General features: G+C 48.8%; 3 protein-coding genes across 3 annotated transcripts; all 3 read right to left on the reverse strand.

The window, feature by feature from the left end:
* Nucleotides 1-670: 670 nt before the first annotated feature.
* On the reverse strand, nt 671-3,779 carry PV07_12614 (uncharacterized protein; the record flags this gene model as incomplete). The annotated part of the gene is made up of 5 exons (XM_016400154.1): nt 671-802; nt 1,766-1,811; nt 2,003-2,349; nt 2,413-2,954; nt 3,011-3,779. The coding sequence occupies 5 exons, from the start codon at nt 3,777-3,779 to the stop codon at nt 671-673; spliced, it is 1,836 nt and encodes a 611-aa protein (XP_016242198.1).
* A 420-nt stretch (nt 3,780-4,199) lies between these two features.
* PV07_12615 (uncharacterized protein) lies at nt 4,200-5,878 on the reverse strand (the record flags this gene model as incomplete). Its single annotated transcript, XM_016400155.1, has 2 exons — nt 4,200-4,813; nt 4,891-5,878. 2 exons carry the CDS (start codon nt 5,876-5,878, stop codon nt 4,200-4,202), a joined length of 1,602 nt encoding a protein of 533 aa, XP_016242199.1.
* A 2,845-nt stretch (nt 5,879-8,723) lies between these two features.
* Nucleotides 8,724-9,770, reverse strand: PV07_12616 (uncharacterized protein). Its single transcript, XM_016400156.1, has 2 exons — nt 9,239-9,770; nt 8,724-9,188 (listed from the first exon to the last, which is right to left on the reverse strand). Exon 1 carries the CDS (start codon nt 9,705-9,707, stop codon nt 9,255-9,257), a length of 453 nt encoding a protein of 150 aa, XP_016242200.1. The 5' UTR covers nt 9,708-9,770; the 3' UTR covers nt 8,724-9,188; nt 9,239-9,254.
* Nucleotides 9,771-12,626: the final 2,856 nt, after the last annotated feature.

Below are 12,626 nucleotides of genomic sequence, written 5' to 3' on the forward strand. Positions count from 1 at the left end.
AGTGTCGACGTAAACTACTGGCTATCGGTGGCAGCGGCGGGTCTGGTAGATATCTCGCGTGAGTCCTTATAATAGATAAAGGCTCTCCGGTTTCTTGGTCCAACTTCGCCGTTCCTCTGGGCGACGGAGTATTTCTGCCAAGCCGCAATGGGTTGGCCGGTTTGGGACCAAAATCGAATACTTTCTTTCGGAAAGAAAGGATTCTTGGTTGAAGATCGAATGTACCATATCCACCAGCGGACGACAAAATGCCTTAGGTCTTTCAACCTGTAGATGGACTCGTCGAGCCGATCTAACTTGAAGTAAAGTTCCGCCTGACATGGGCAAGCATCGGCATGAGGATGATTTCGTACATTGTGTTTTTGGCAGGAATCTGAGACGTCCTTGACCTTATCAAACGTCTCTATAATGGATGCCTCCAGTGAGTGGATAATGAGGTTCCTAAGGCAGAAATCTTTAAACAGGTGCAAGCTGATCATCATCCATAGCGGCTAAAGAAGGATTGCTAGAGCAGAAACGTGTCGTGAGATGAGCAGTTGGCAGAGTCAGCAATAAGAGGAGTACCCGGCCGCTATTAGTGGACGATCGACATCGAACTCATGGTAAATATGCAACGGTCACAAAATATATATACATACCATCGGGGCTAAGAGAGAGTAGATGTGGTCCGTCACCTTATGTAGAACCCATATCGGTGTCGATCCACTCCTAGTGTCGTCTTCTTCTTCTTCTTCTTCTTCTTCTTCTTCTTCTTCTTCTTCTTCTTCTTCTTCTTCTTCTTCTTCTTCTTCTTCTTCTTCTTCTTACCAGTTTTAGCTCCTTTGAGTTTTGAACAAAAAAGAGCGAAATGGGCATTTCTTCTCCGCTTTTTATTTTCTAATCGCCATCCCGGCGTGGTGAAACGCCCTGCGTGGTGAAATAATCCACCGATACCTCGAGCGCCATCGCCCCGTACTCGCCACATGAGATATCGATCAAGTGGTTGAGTTATTCTTCGCGCTCTGAAGCCATCCTTCTGCTTCAAGTACAAGATTTATCTATAAATACGAAGAATTGATCCTTCCAAGGCCTGATTTCTACAGCCCACCTGAAAAGCGTTGAAACAGCTTCGTCCCTCTAGAGATTGCAATACCTGTTCTGCTGGGTTTTCCGCGTAGAATAAATAGTATATTAGTATGTTGAAATCGTAGAACGAATTATCATATCAGTACTCTAGGTATCCACAACTTGTGCTGCCATGTCGTGCTTCGGAGGACCCCTGTCTAAGTACTTCTGCGCGCATTAGCAAACAGCCGAAGACCGACCCGAGTACCAGTGGGTTGTAAATGACAAGTAACATGGCAGCCACCCGTCCTCCATCAGCCACAACTGTGTGGCTCAACGCTCTCGCCGCCTCAATGCTGTAAGGTTTGCACGTGATATTTGAGGTCGCTCTGTCCTGCTTCCCTGCCTGAGACCTCCCTGCCATCTTCGATACAGTATGCCTCTGGTCATAGTCGATGACATTAAACTGACCTGAACGCTACCCGACTGCGCCAGGTACAGCCTGCGCAGTCATGGCTAAGTCTTCCGTTTCAGCACGTCACTACCGTTTTGGTTGCGAAAGCCGCAACATAACATGATGGCCTTCGCTCAATCTCAGGGCGCCAGGACCATTAGTCTCTTCCTCAAGAGATTAAGAACCCTTTAAAGCCCAACTAACGCCTATTGAAACAATCCCAATCCCTTCTTGTTCCGGCCTGTTGTCCTGATGAGTTCTTCATACATAGAAGAAGCGCATTAGGTGAAATATGGGCTCTGGATCCTCGCAACTGGGAAAAACACCTGCCACCACGTCCAGAGGGTGCCAAGAAGCCCAATTGCGAGGCTCAGAGGCACTGTAGGATTTTGGAGATCTGTCGACCCACTCCCATCTTTTCGATTCCTTTCTCTTGATGACTGCCAGACGAGTGAAAAGATAAAGGGCCCTGCTAGGAAGAGGATTTGATACATCAGTGCATACCCGAACTGGGGGACATGCTGAGTATATATGCCCCATGCGTCTTCGACATCTTGAGTGCCCGTCATCCATGATGAATTCTTCTTGGGAATCCGTGAGAGCATTCGTTGCTGCTTATCCATCAAATGATTCACGCAGCGATGATTCCAAAGCCAGGATTTAGGGCACATCCCCAGCTTGCGGTGGAGAAAGGCTTCACTGCAGGGCGTGTTTACTAACATAAACCATACGTGATAATGGATCTGATCGTCAGGTGTAGCTCCAGGAGGTCGAGGGTCGTACTGATAATCGCTCTTTGTTGGAAGCTCTTTTGCCACAGCGCTAACGACATCTGAGGAGTACTTTCGGAACTGTTAAAATTAACCACTGGACAGATTTCTGTATAGCAACAATCTTAAGATCATTATACGTACTTTCACGAAATGGCAGTGATCTAATTGCCAGATAGATAGGTAGTGACGAACAGGACCTCGTCTAAAAGCGTTGCGCCATCTCAATTCACGGAAGAACTGAGGATCGTCGCTGTATGCCTTGGTATCGATACATTCAATCAGTACCTTTTCGCGCTGAATACCGAGGACGACATATGACTCCGTAAGGGGAACGGGTAGTGAATATGATTCCGATGGGCTTGATGAAGCGATGGTGCTTACTCCAGAACTTTGTGAGTGGGAGCGGGAGAACACACTGCTGAGGTGGTAGATGACGACGATTGAGATGCCGTCGATGCTTCGCTCGTGGATATCTGTTGACCGACAGTAGTATCGGCTTGACCATGTGCCGTTTCCTTGTGTGCTTTCAGTGAAAGCGCCTTTTCGTCGCTCTCCCTCTTTCCCCCAGTAAGTTCTCCGCAGATGTTGTGCCCATAGACAAATAGTCCTTTGATTGTAAGAATTCTGTTGAAACGAGCTAGTTCGCGAGTCGGAACATCTACCCAGACAGATGTCGAACAATACTTGGAGATATCAGTTGAAGTTCACTGCGTGTTTGGTCGAGAGAATTCGAACTTACACACTTGCCAACGAATTCGAGATTGCCCTTCTTCGAGTGGATACGCCGCGGGAGCTAGCGGCCACCAATTCCATCTTGTATGGGTAACCTGCTCAACTTTGATTTTGCACCTGTCAAAATAGGTGCATCTAACCTCAGTGCCGCAAAGTATGCTGTCATTCGGTATGAAGAGAATGGTCCGCACTGTACCGATCAGGCTTTTTGGTAACAGCATCATTTCGATATCAAGTAAGAATTTACGAAATGCGAAGCCTTCTGTCATAAATTTCCTGGCCCGAGTTATGTGTTTCAGCTGGTCCTTTAGATCTACCGTGATCTCTCCCGACCTGGCATCGCTCTCAGTAGATTGGTCTGAGTCACTATTCTGGATAGGTGGCGGTGGATCTTTCTGGTCGAGGCTGAAAGCAGGGTGACCGCGAAGCCACTCCTCAACATTCGGCCGCATTCCTTGAGCCTTCTTCAGGTCGTCTTCGACTTCTAGCTGTATTTGATCCGATCGTGGTCGTAATTTGTCTGCCACCGACATTGCAATTCGGATTCGCGTGTCCCGCCTTTTGAGAAGGCTAAGGCATGCCTTCTCTAGTGGCAATTGTGCGAATTGAAGTTGGCCTTTGTAGTATCTTTTGAGGAGACGCCTGAGATTATTGATGAATCTCGATCTACCAATGCCATCAAGAAGTCTCGTGCATGTCTCAGAGATCTCTATGTTCTCCATGAAGAATGCCCTAAGCTGATCTTCTGCACTGAGGATATCCGAAGTTTTCCGCATCTCGATAGTAGATTAGATATCGTCCCGGTCGGAAGAGATAGAACCGATTGAGTACTGCTCATCCGATGCCGCTGAAGGTAATGCTGTGGAGTCTTTAAGACATACACTATCTTCAGGCCCTGCACCATGACCTTCACCAAGAATACTACCTTCACCAGTAGTGGGCTAGGTAGGGGCATAGTCAAAATGATTGCTGGCAGATGCATACCCGGAATCTGATTTACCATTTTTTCGTGGACTCATCTTCTCCGAGTATCTTGTATTTGGAAGTGGAAGATGGTATAGGCGGATAGTGGGTAGATTGTCGATGGTTTTCTGGAACTCGTCATCATGTGGCCGACTGGTGACGAGAAATTTTAATCGGCCTTGCCGTGTCGTAGACGAAGCAGCCGATGTCTGGATGTAGAATCTTGCCAGCATCTAAATTAGCAGCCGCCGATCAGAAAGCCGACATTCGTCCAGCGCATCGAGCACGCACGTCACATTGTTAGCCTCAGAATCTCTGGTGGCGGCCATCAACATCCGCCATAGCTCCGGTATCTCCTTCACGAGTTTCTCGCCCAACGTCTCCCACGCCGGAATTGCATGTGAGATTAGCTGAGGCTGGTAAGTGAATAATTGATGGAGTAGTGCGCAAAGAGCCGTGGCTAAGTTGTCCTGCTCTTCATTGTCCTTGAAAAAGAAGTAGCAGACAGTGTGCTGATCAGTATTTCGAAGTTCATTGTCCACGAGCGATTTGGCGAGGACCGACTTGCCGCAGCCCGCATGCGCCGAGATCCAGAGTAGGTCATCATGGGTCGTTGTGAGCCACTTCCGATATTGGGAGTGGGATAATACCCATTGGCAGGTGCCTTCCACCCGATCAGGATTGACATCCTTAAATTGTTCGTACATGCTGGTCTTGAATGCTCGATGACATTGCCGCTGTTTATCATTCTGATACCGCCGGTCCTGTTTCTCATTTTCTCGTCTAACCTCGAGAAGATGCTCTTCCACTAAGCCCAATTGCTTATTGAGATGCTTGTCGAGAGAATCTATAGAGAGTAATTCGAATATTAGTCATGCTCTAGAAAGGTAGATCCGTACTGACTACCCAATAGGTCCTACTTACCAATAATGTCTTGGATCGGCGTTTCTAGCCTGGTCGGCTCAGGTGATACGTAGTCAAGAAATTCCTTAGCATAGGCTGCCGCCGTGAGAGAAGCATACTTCTGCCACGCATCATTCTTGTGAGAATCCGCATAGTCACAGATGCCCCGAATGAAGATGCACGGGAAATCATTCATCAGCCCGGCTGCTTCTGTTTCCACGCACAGCGCTCCAAATTCCTGACCTATCCTGTCTCTTTCCGTGGCATTCTTCATCAAATCGTTGCCTGACGCAATCACCCCGTACCAAAATGCAGGATGGCGATCATCACGAGCCGGTCTCTTGATCTTCCCGTCCGTGCACGACTGGCACAAACCGGAAGATCCAGGGCCATCACATTGAGAGCAATATAAATTGTCGTTCTCCCGCCCAGGAAACCCATATCCGTTTATCACCAAATTAGGATGTTTCTTAGCCATATCTGCCAGTATCCCCGGAACCTTACTGTCATCGAGGTCATGTTCCGCCTGCAGAGTGGAAAGTGCAGCCAGTAGGATGGGAGGCGGTGGTTTCAGAAACCCTTTACGTTCAAATTGCTTCTTCCCCAGATTCTTTCTCAAATCATACTGAACCACTCCCCCGAACGTTTTGTCCGGCTGGCTGATCACCACGTCCCCGAGACGGATGTCTAAACCCTTGGGTAGGTTGGGGATCCCGCCTCCAATTCCCACCATCAGCCCAAACCGCAGTCCGGTGAATGTCCTCGGCATGTCGTTGGCCACTCTTGCCGCAGCATTCGTCCCGTAGACGCCGGCCGGCAAGCAGGCAATGACCACGTCATGTTCATGAACTCGGCCTACTACATAGTTTTTGGGATCGAGTTTGTCTTGACTCGTGATCGGCTGATGCCGTTCATCCAGAATGGCGATTACCGCTGTCATCTCGTGACGAAGAGCACAGATGACGCCCACTTGGTATTGCTCGATCGGCAGAGAACGTTTTGTGGTCATTGTGGTGGGTCTCGCATGAGAGGTAGACTGTGCTGGGGGAGAAGGGGAGAGGTGCGAGAGAACGACGAGAGGAAATGCGGCTATAGAAAGATACGGAGGCTCAAGAGGTGACCATCAGGCTGAGAACAGGTTGAGAAGGAGGGCGGAGGGCGTGGCCGCGACGAGGTTTAATCACCAAGGTGGGCAACTCTGAACGAACTGTCAGTAAGGCTGGGACCGCGATAGGAAAGGAATCATTCAGGAAGGAAAGAAGAAAAAATTGAGCGACGGCGATATGATGTTCACGTCGGGAATATGTAGTCCACACCCCCAGTCGTGCGAACATATAGGTTGATGCTGCTGGGACATCTCGTGCGCTTTGGTGGCAGCAGAGCTGAATGGCTCAGCTGATTGTCGCACAGAGCCTGGGCCTGCGCCAGACTGGGCCTGTGTATCGTGGACGGAAGTACAGTCTCTCAGGCTGAATTCGATACCAGGGGATCACGTGAAGAGCCCACTAATGGCATTAAGGCGGCAAGATGCCTCAGCCACGTTATTGTGGCTGGTGGTTAGGTTGGGTGGCTGATATGTTACTTGTCATTTACGTGCAATCGTACTCGGTCCGGTCCTCGGCTGTTTGGATCTGCGAGGAAGTACCCGAGAGGGATCGTATGCGGCACGAGATGGCAGCACAGAGGGGGTACAGTGATAGTTATGGATATGATAATTGGTCCTACGAAGCTTGTGCATTGACATCCCATTCGTATCATGTGGAATAGCCGGCAGTACCAGTATTGTGAGCACCTAAGAGATGAACGATCTGCGTGCTTTGACGATATGCTGAAGAAATCAAGCCTTGAGAGGGTCAACTCTATGTAATTATAAACAGGAATCAAGAAAAATGCAGATAAGTGCTTTCAAAGCATAGATATACATTCAATTAATGATACAAGGCATGTGTGGTAAGTACGACGTGAAGGAGCTCAAAGTACCGGCCGCTTATTTCATTACACGGGGCATTTCACCATGCCGGGATTGTCGATAGAGGAACGGGAGTAAACCGGATGTTGGTGACCGCGTGGAATGCATCTCGGCAGATGGGAGGTCCCTATCCCCACTCATCATCTGGCCCTCATCCAGTCATCGAAGTGCTTGGACCACCCACCCAACCCCGGGGTGGCATTTTGCATGCTCGCCTAGTGGCTACACCAACCGTGACACCGTATCGGACTGGTATCGTCGCGTGTTTGATCCCCAGACCAAGGCACGGGCCCATGGCCGACCGCGAATCCTGATCAATGACGGGTTCGGGCCCCACGAATCCCTCGAAGTGTTGCAATTTTGTCATGAGAACAACATTATCTTATGTCGACTTCCGTCTCACACCTCTCACAGGACCCAGCCGTGCGACGTCAGCGTCTTCGGGCCTCTGAAAACAGCCTACCGTGAGCTGGTGGAGAAGTTGTTCCGCGGAGGAGCAAACACTGTCGGTAAGCAACATTTCACTTTGCTTTACAGCCAAGCTCGCCGTACAGCATTCACCGCTCGGAATATCAAGTCGGGGTGGGCTAAAGCTGGACTTTACCCTTTTAATCCTGACCGAGTGCTTCGAGACATCGAGAAACGGCCGAAGGTCGTCGCGAATAATGGCGTGCCGCCCATAGCGCCAAATAGCGAGCCGCCGACAACTCCGATGACTGCCGATGACCTTGCTTTACTGCGTCAGACGATGGAGCACAAAATCCATGGCCTTGACGATGAGAGTCAGTATTGTTTCCGAAAATTTGCCGATGCGGCACAGAGGCTTGTGACGACGCGAGATCTTCTCTCGCAGGAAAATCAAGACTTGATCAAGCAAAACGACGAAAAGAAAACTAGAGCCTCAAGCTCTATTGTTGTTGGAAGGGGACAAATCATGAGCTATGAAAATATTTTAGAAGTGCAGAGGACACGTCAGGAGCAAAAGACTAATGGGCTGAAACGCAAAATGTTGGGGTCCGTGTCTCGGCGGTCGAAAATGTCACGTGTGCAAGAAGCGGAAGAAGCGGAGCGCGAAATCCGGGCGTCTGGAATGGAAGCCTTCTGTTCGGTCTTTTAATGTTAAATCTGTTTACTTGTACAATATCTTTGAGCGAAGCCCAAGGCAGTTAGGACAATCGAGTTTCCATTCCAACAACACTGATTTCCTGCACCCAAAAGCCCCAGAATGGAGTAACCTTGCGGAATTACAGACGAACCCCTTCACCCTCTTGCGGCCGACCTACACGTCCTTAATAGATTCGAGCAGCGCTTTGAACGATGGCGAAGCCCAAAATGCCACCAACGCAGCACGCTGTCTCGAGGTGGTCCAATCAGAAGTTCCTTGCTCTGGGAGACCTGTTGCCAATGAGGAAGTCTACCTAATCCCCGCAAGGGCCTTTTCCGACATATTTCCGCAAATCCAACATAAAATTTTGAAACTGAAGGCCATCTCTAGCAGCGGAGGTGGTCACGATAGTTGGCGTGGTATCAAGGCCTCCACAGAAGGCATTCCGTAGGCAAGGGATGCTGCGTGCTTCAACCTGAGAAGCAGCATATCCCACATCCCTGCGAAACTACTAATATTACGATGAAATGTAAAAGCCAGGCTGGCGTCAACATCCCTCGGCCAGTGGTGTGAGGGTTTGGACGAGAATTCTGTAATTAACAAGTCTACCTGGTAACAAGGAGGACAAATCTGAGGGAAGGGAAGGAAAGGAAAGGAGGTGCCCTCTCATCCCTCCCTTATGTCGAACGCCCTCAGGGCTCAGGCCCTGAAGGGAGGAATAACCTTTTGTTGGCGTACAATAGTGCCCCTTGCCTAATCACGTGTCGTAGTCACGTATCCTTGCTGTCGACGCTGGTTCTTTGAACTGAGTAGTTACTCCCTTGGGTTTAACCCATGACACCCAGGACCCTGGAGGGCTCAAGGGTCACAACAGTATTTCGCAGTTGATAACATGAGTTGACTACGGAAGAAGGAAACTATAGAACTATGGAGTCGTGAGTCGTAACTATATAGCCTTTTCGGTGGTTCCCTGCTCTGCCTGATCCGTGCTCTGTGCTCTGCGAAGAGAGAGCAGACAGAACACAGATCCCAGAGCGCCCTCACGTGACCTGTCAGCCTTGCCAGCGAGGCTGTTCCAGTATTCTTCTTCCTTCGTCTGACCTTCCCAGTCCGGTCCTCCTAGCCGCCTGTAGGGTCATCTCATAACAATTCATAGGGAATCGGCGAGGGACAGGACAGATGTTTGAGATGTGATCGTTTGCTTGAGGAGGTTCTCGAGTGTTCCAAGTCCGAAGGGATTTGGTTCTACGAGAGAAGTTAGGGATATATCGTCAAATGGACGAAAAATATCTCACCTCGAAAATGGACAAGTTATCCGATCAGTTTGAAATTGCAAGCGTATGGGTCGGCGTGAATTTTGGCGCCTGGATATTCTTGTTGGGCTTGCTGCACGCGCTTGTTACGATCTTCCTTGTTGTACTCTCCATAGGAGCGTGTCCAGCTTCCATCTATCCAATTTTGCCCATCAGGGCCCTGATAAACGCCAAGAGAGGTCGATCCATTTGCTTTTGACACATCATTGCTTATGTTCTGGCCGTATATATTCCACCAATCAGACAAAGCCATGAAATCCTCTGGGATGCCGCTGGAATGGAGGGGCGCCATAGACTTAAGAGTTAGACAGGCTTTGTCATCTTGCACCTTGAGCGTGTAGGATCGGGAAGCCCCCGTGTTTTCGAACTCTTTCATGAATGCCTGATGTCTCTTTGTCCCTAGCCCACCAGTCGTGATCTCGAAATCATAGCTGACACTTTCATAAGGCATGACTGACTGCAAACGAAATCTTTAATGAGTTTGAGGGGGTTTATTGTTAGACTGAAACAGTTGAAGAGGAATGGCAGATGCAGCAGGCTGAAGAAGATTTATAGTTACGCCAAGACTTATTTTTCACGTGAGTTCTTTGAACGCTGCGCGAACACTCGGCTTACTTTCTGTGAAGAGACTTCCCGGGGAAATCGAGGCAAGTTCGGTTGAATTTCCACGTCATTCTACGCAACTATTCTATTTTTGGCTTCGAGGGTAATTTTACAGCTCGAAAACATTGTGCCAATACTTGGCTCGTACGCCGTGGTATCTTAGAGCTCTTCGAAGTACTCTTCGAGTGTTCAGAACACAAGGATACAGCCTTCCCAGCAACGAAAATCATCGAAATCTTGATGTATTGATCGTCTAGAACCGTCTGCCAACCTTGGTTTACTCTTCTTTGGTAAGTTGAGGCTGAAGCCGGGGTAGGAGAGTGATTAGAAGCAAAGATCACCCACTAATGTAGGACAATACGCCACGCAGACCTTGGCTAACATTGGCCCGAGTCCCAGGTAATCTTCACATTTAATAGTCGCATTAGCTCGGGCGATGGTTGTAAGATACTTCCGCCGTACTTGGGAATTCGATTTGGCCTTTTATTTGTTGTATGCGCGCTGTTGAAAATGGATGTACGGAGGTACTTGGTCAACTTTTTCGCTCACCCCACTTTTCGGTGCGGGGGAATCCACGATATTTGTGCCTTTGAGAGATTCTTTAGGAAACGACTTTTATTGTCCATGTCGAATGTTCAATCAACCCCCTAGCTTACTCGTTCGACTCGATCCGGGATGGACTGTATGCTTATAAAACAGTGGCTTCACTTGAAAGTTACTATACTAACCTACGATTCTCCCCCTCTTCTCAGTTGCTATCGTATAAGGAGAGGAGAGGGTTTAAGGCACTAGAGGACGAGATATCTTGGTATTATTTTAGTATTGTCCTGTCCAAACTAGGCAACGTCGCCTGCGAGTTTCATCTCGCCCTCTACTTCTACAACGTTATTCTGGATGAAAATTGTTCTAAGATTTCGCGAATCCCAGCCAGAGCGTATTTAGGGGTGCTACCTCGAAGAAGGAGCCACCGCGCAATCAGACGACAGCGGCCTCCTGTAGTAATTAGCTATTGTTTTGCACCCAAATCCATTCACGAAACCCATGAATGGCCTCGTTATGTCCGATACTATAGGAACTCGTTGGACGTATAGTTGAGTCCGTCTGTGTGTCGAAAATGACCACTTTTCGATCTCGAAAATTACGATCGTTCCGTCTTGCCGTGGCAGCTTCTTCTTTCCTTTAGTTCGGAGACGCGTGTGGAGGTCGAGCATAAATTCTGGTTCATTATAAAGTCGACGCGGCGCCATATTTCGATTAGTACAGCTTGCGGAATGAGCAATTTGGGCCGCATAATCTACTAAGAGCAGACGGCGTTCAACCTATAAGAATGCCAAAGGGAGCATCGAGGATTGCGAATGGAACCCTCTGCGTCTAACCACGATGTGCGGTTAACATCAAGACAGGGTATGAGGAACGAAGAAGACCGAAATCCAACGAGAGAGAAAAACGGCGAGGAAAAAAAGAGACAATAAAAGAAGAGAACGAGGTGCAGAGCTCACAAAAAAGCAAGGATTATATAATCCTAAATTCAAAGCAATGCTTTTGCTTGCTATGCTTTCGGCAGCCCATGTATGTGCAGTCGGCAGTTCTAATTCATACCAACCCGGCGTTGTGTGTCAGCGCAGCCATGACGCGGGATTTACCTTGCAGTCGATGAGATCGACCATTGATTGGTTCTGCGCGTTAGATCTGCAGGGTGGCTGTGGCGTATCTTATCATACTCGTCAAACAAGGAGAATATTTCTGGTGCGGCAGACCGTACTATCAGCCACAAAACGCAATTGTCGGAGCTGTTCCGCCGTATTTCAAGAACTAATCTCTCGGTGTGGGTATATTATTGCCCTGCCGAGTGCTCTTCTGCTGATGCCCCATATAGGTCAGTTTAGTAACGACACGGTCAATGGAAATGCCACCTATTTCGATCCTGCATGCGACTTTTTCGCCTTCCAGGTGGGGCATACTTGTCCCACGTATGTTAGTGGCGATGTCTCCTTTTCTCCGACTACATCATCGATAGGCGGCTCCACAAGGTTACCTACTGTACTTTCATCCGGAAACTCAGCTGAGAGCGGAGCGTACTCTGGCTTTGCGAATACATCAGTCGCGAGTACGAGCCATATCTCTCGTATAGACGCATCAACCACGAGCGCGACATCCGCCCCAGCTATGAATACTTCAACCGAGAGTACCAGCCACACGCTTTCTGTAAATCACTCTTCAGGGAATACAACCTACACTACTTATATGAAGACGAGCACTAGCGGCTTTGGGAGCGAGTCGACGAGTTCGAGTCCGGCCACCGGCGTTGCAAGTTCCCTATCTGAGTCCCTCACGAGCTCTGTCCCCTCGCACCCCGAGATTAGTGCGACACCCGAGCCTGACGCCTATCCTTTCATGAACGTGTGGACATCTAGTAAGGTCGCGTCCTCAACGAAGTAGAGGTGGACGCTGATTCCTCTACGTCGAGACTCTTGTCAATGGGCGCCAATCGACGTGTCGGCAACGAGAACTGTTAGAATAGTTGACGGAATTCCATGTGCTCCTGGCGAATATGTGTTCGCAGAAGAATCTGGAAAGGATAAGAATTGCACATTCTATCGGATTGGAAGAGGTTACGTAAGAAGCAAGGCTATGTATTGTAACAATAATTTCTATGGAAAGGTGACGCACAACTCTCTGTGGTTTAACTGCCCTCTGTGAGTTACTGTATAAGTGAGAGGTCGTATGACTCCCAACCCATCCAGCGAGAATATTTTTAAAAAAAAAA

This window comes from Cladophialophora immunda (assembly GCF_000835495.1).
Source record: "Cladophialophora immunda strain CBS 83496 unplaced genomic scaffold supercont1.28, whole genome shotgun sequence".
Taxonomy (NCBI): Eukaryota; Fungi; Ascomycota; class Eurotiomycetes; order Chaetothyriales; family Herpotrichiellaceae; genus Cladophialophora; species Cladophialophora immunda.

Coding starts and splice junctions, on each gene's coding strand:
- PV07_12616 (XM_016400156.1), bottom strand. CDS start 9,707: ATGCCTTATGAAAGTGTCAGCTATGATTTCGAGATCACGACTGGTGGG.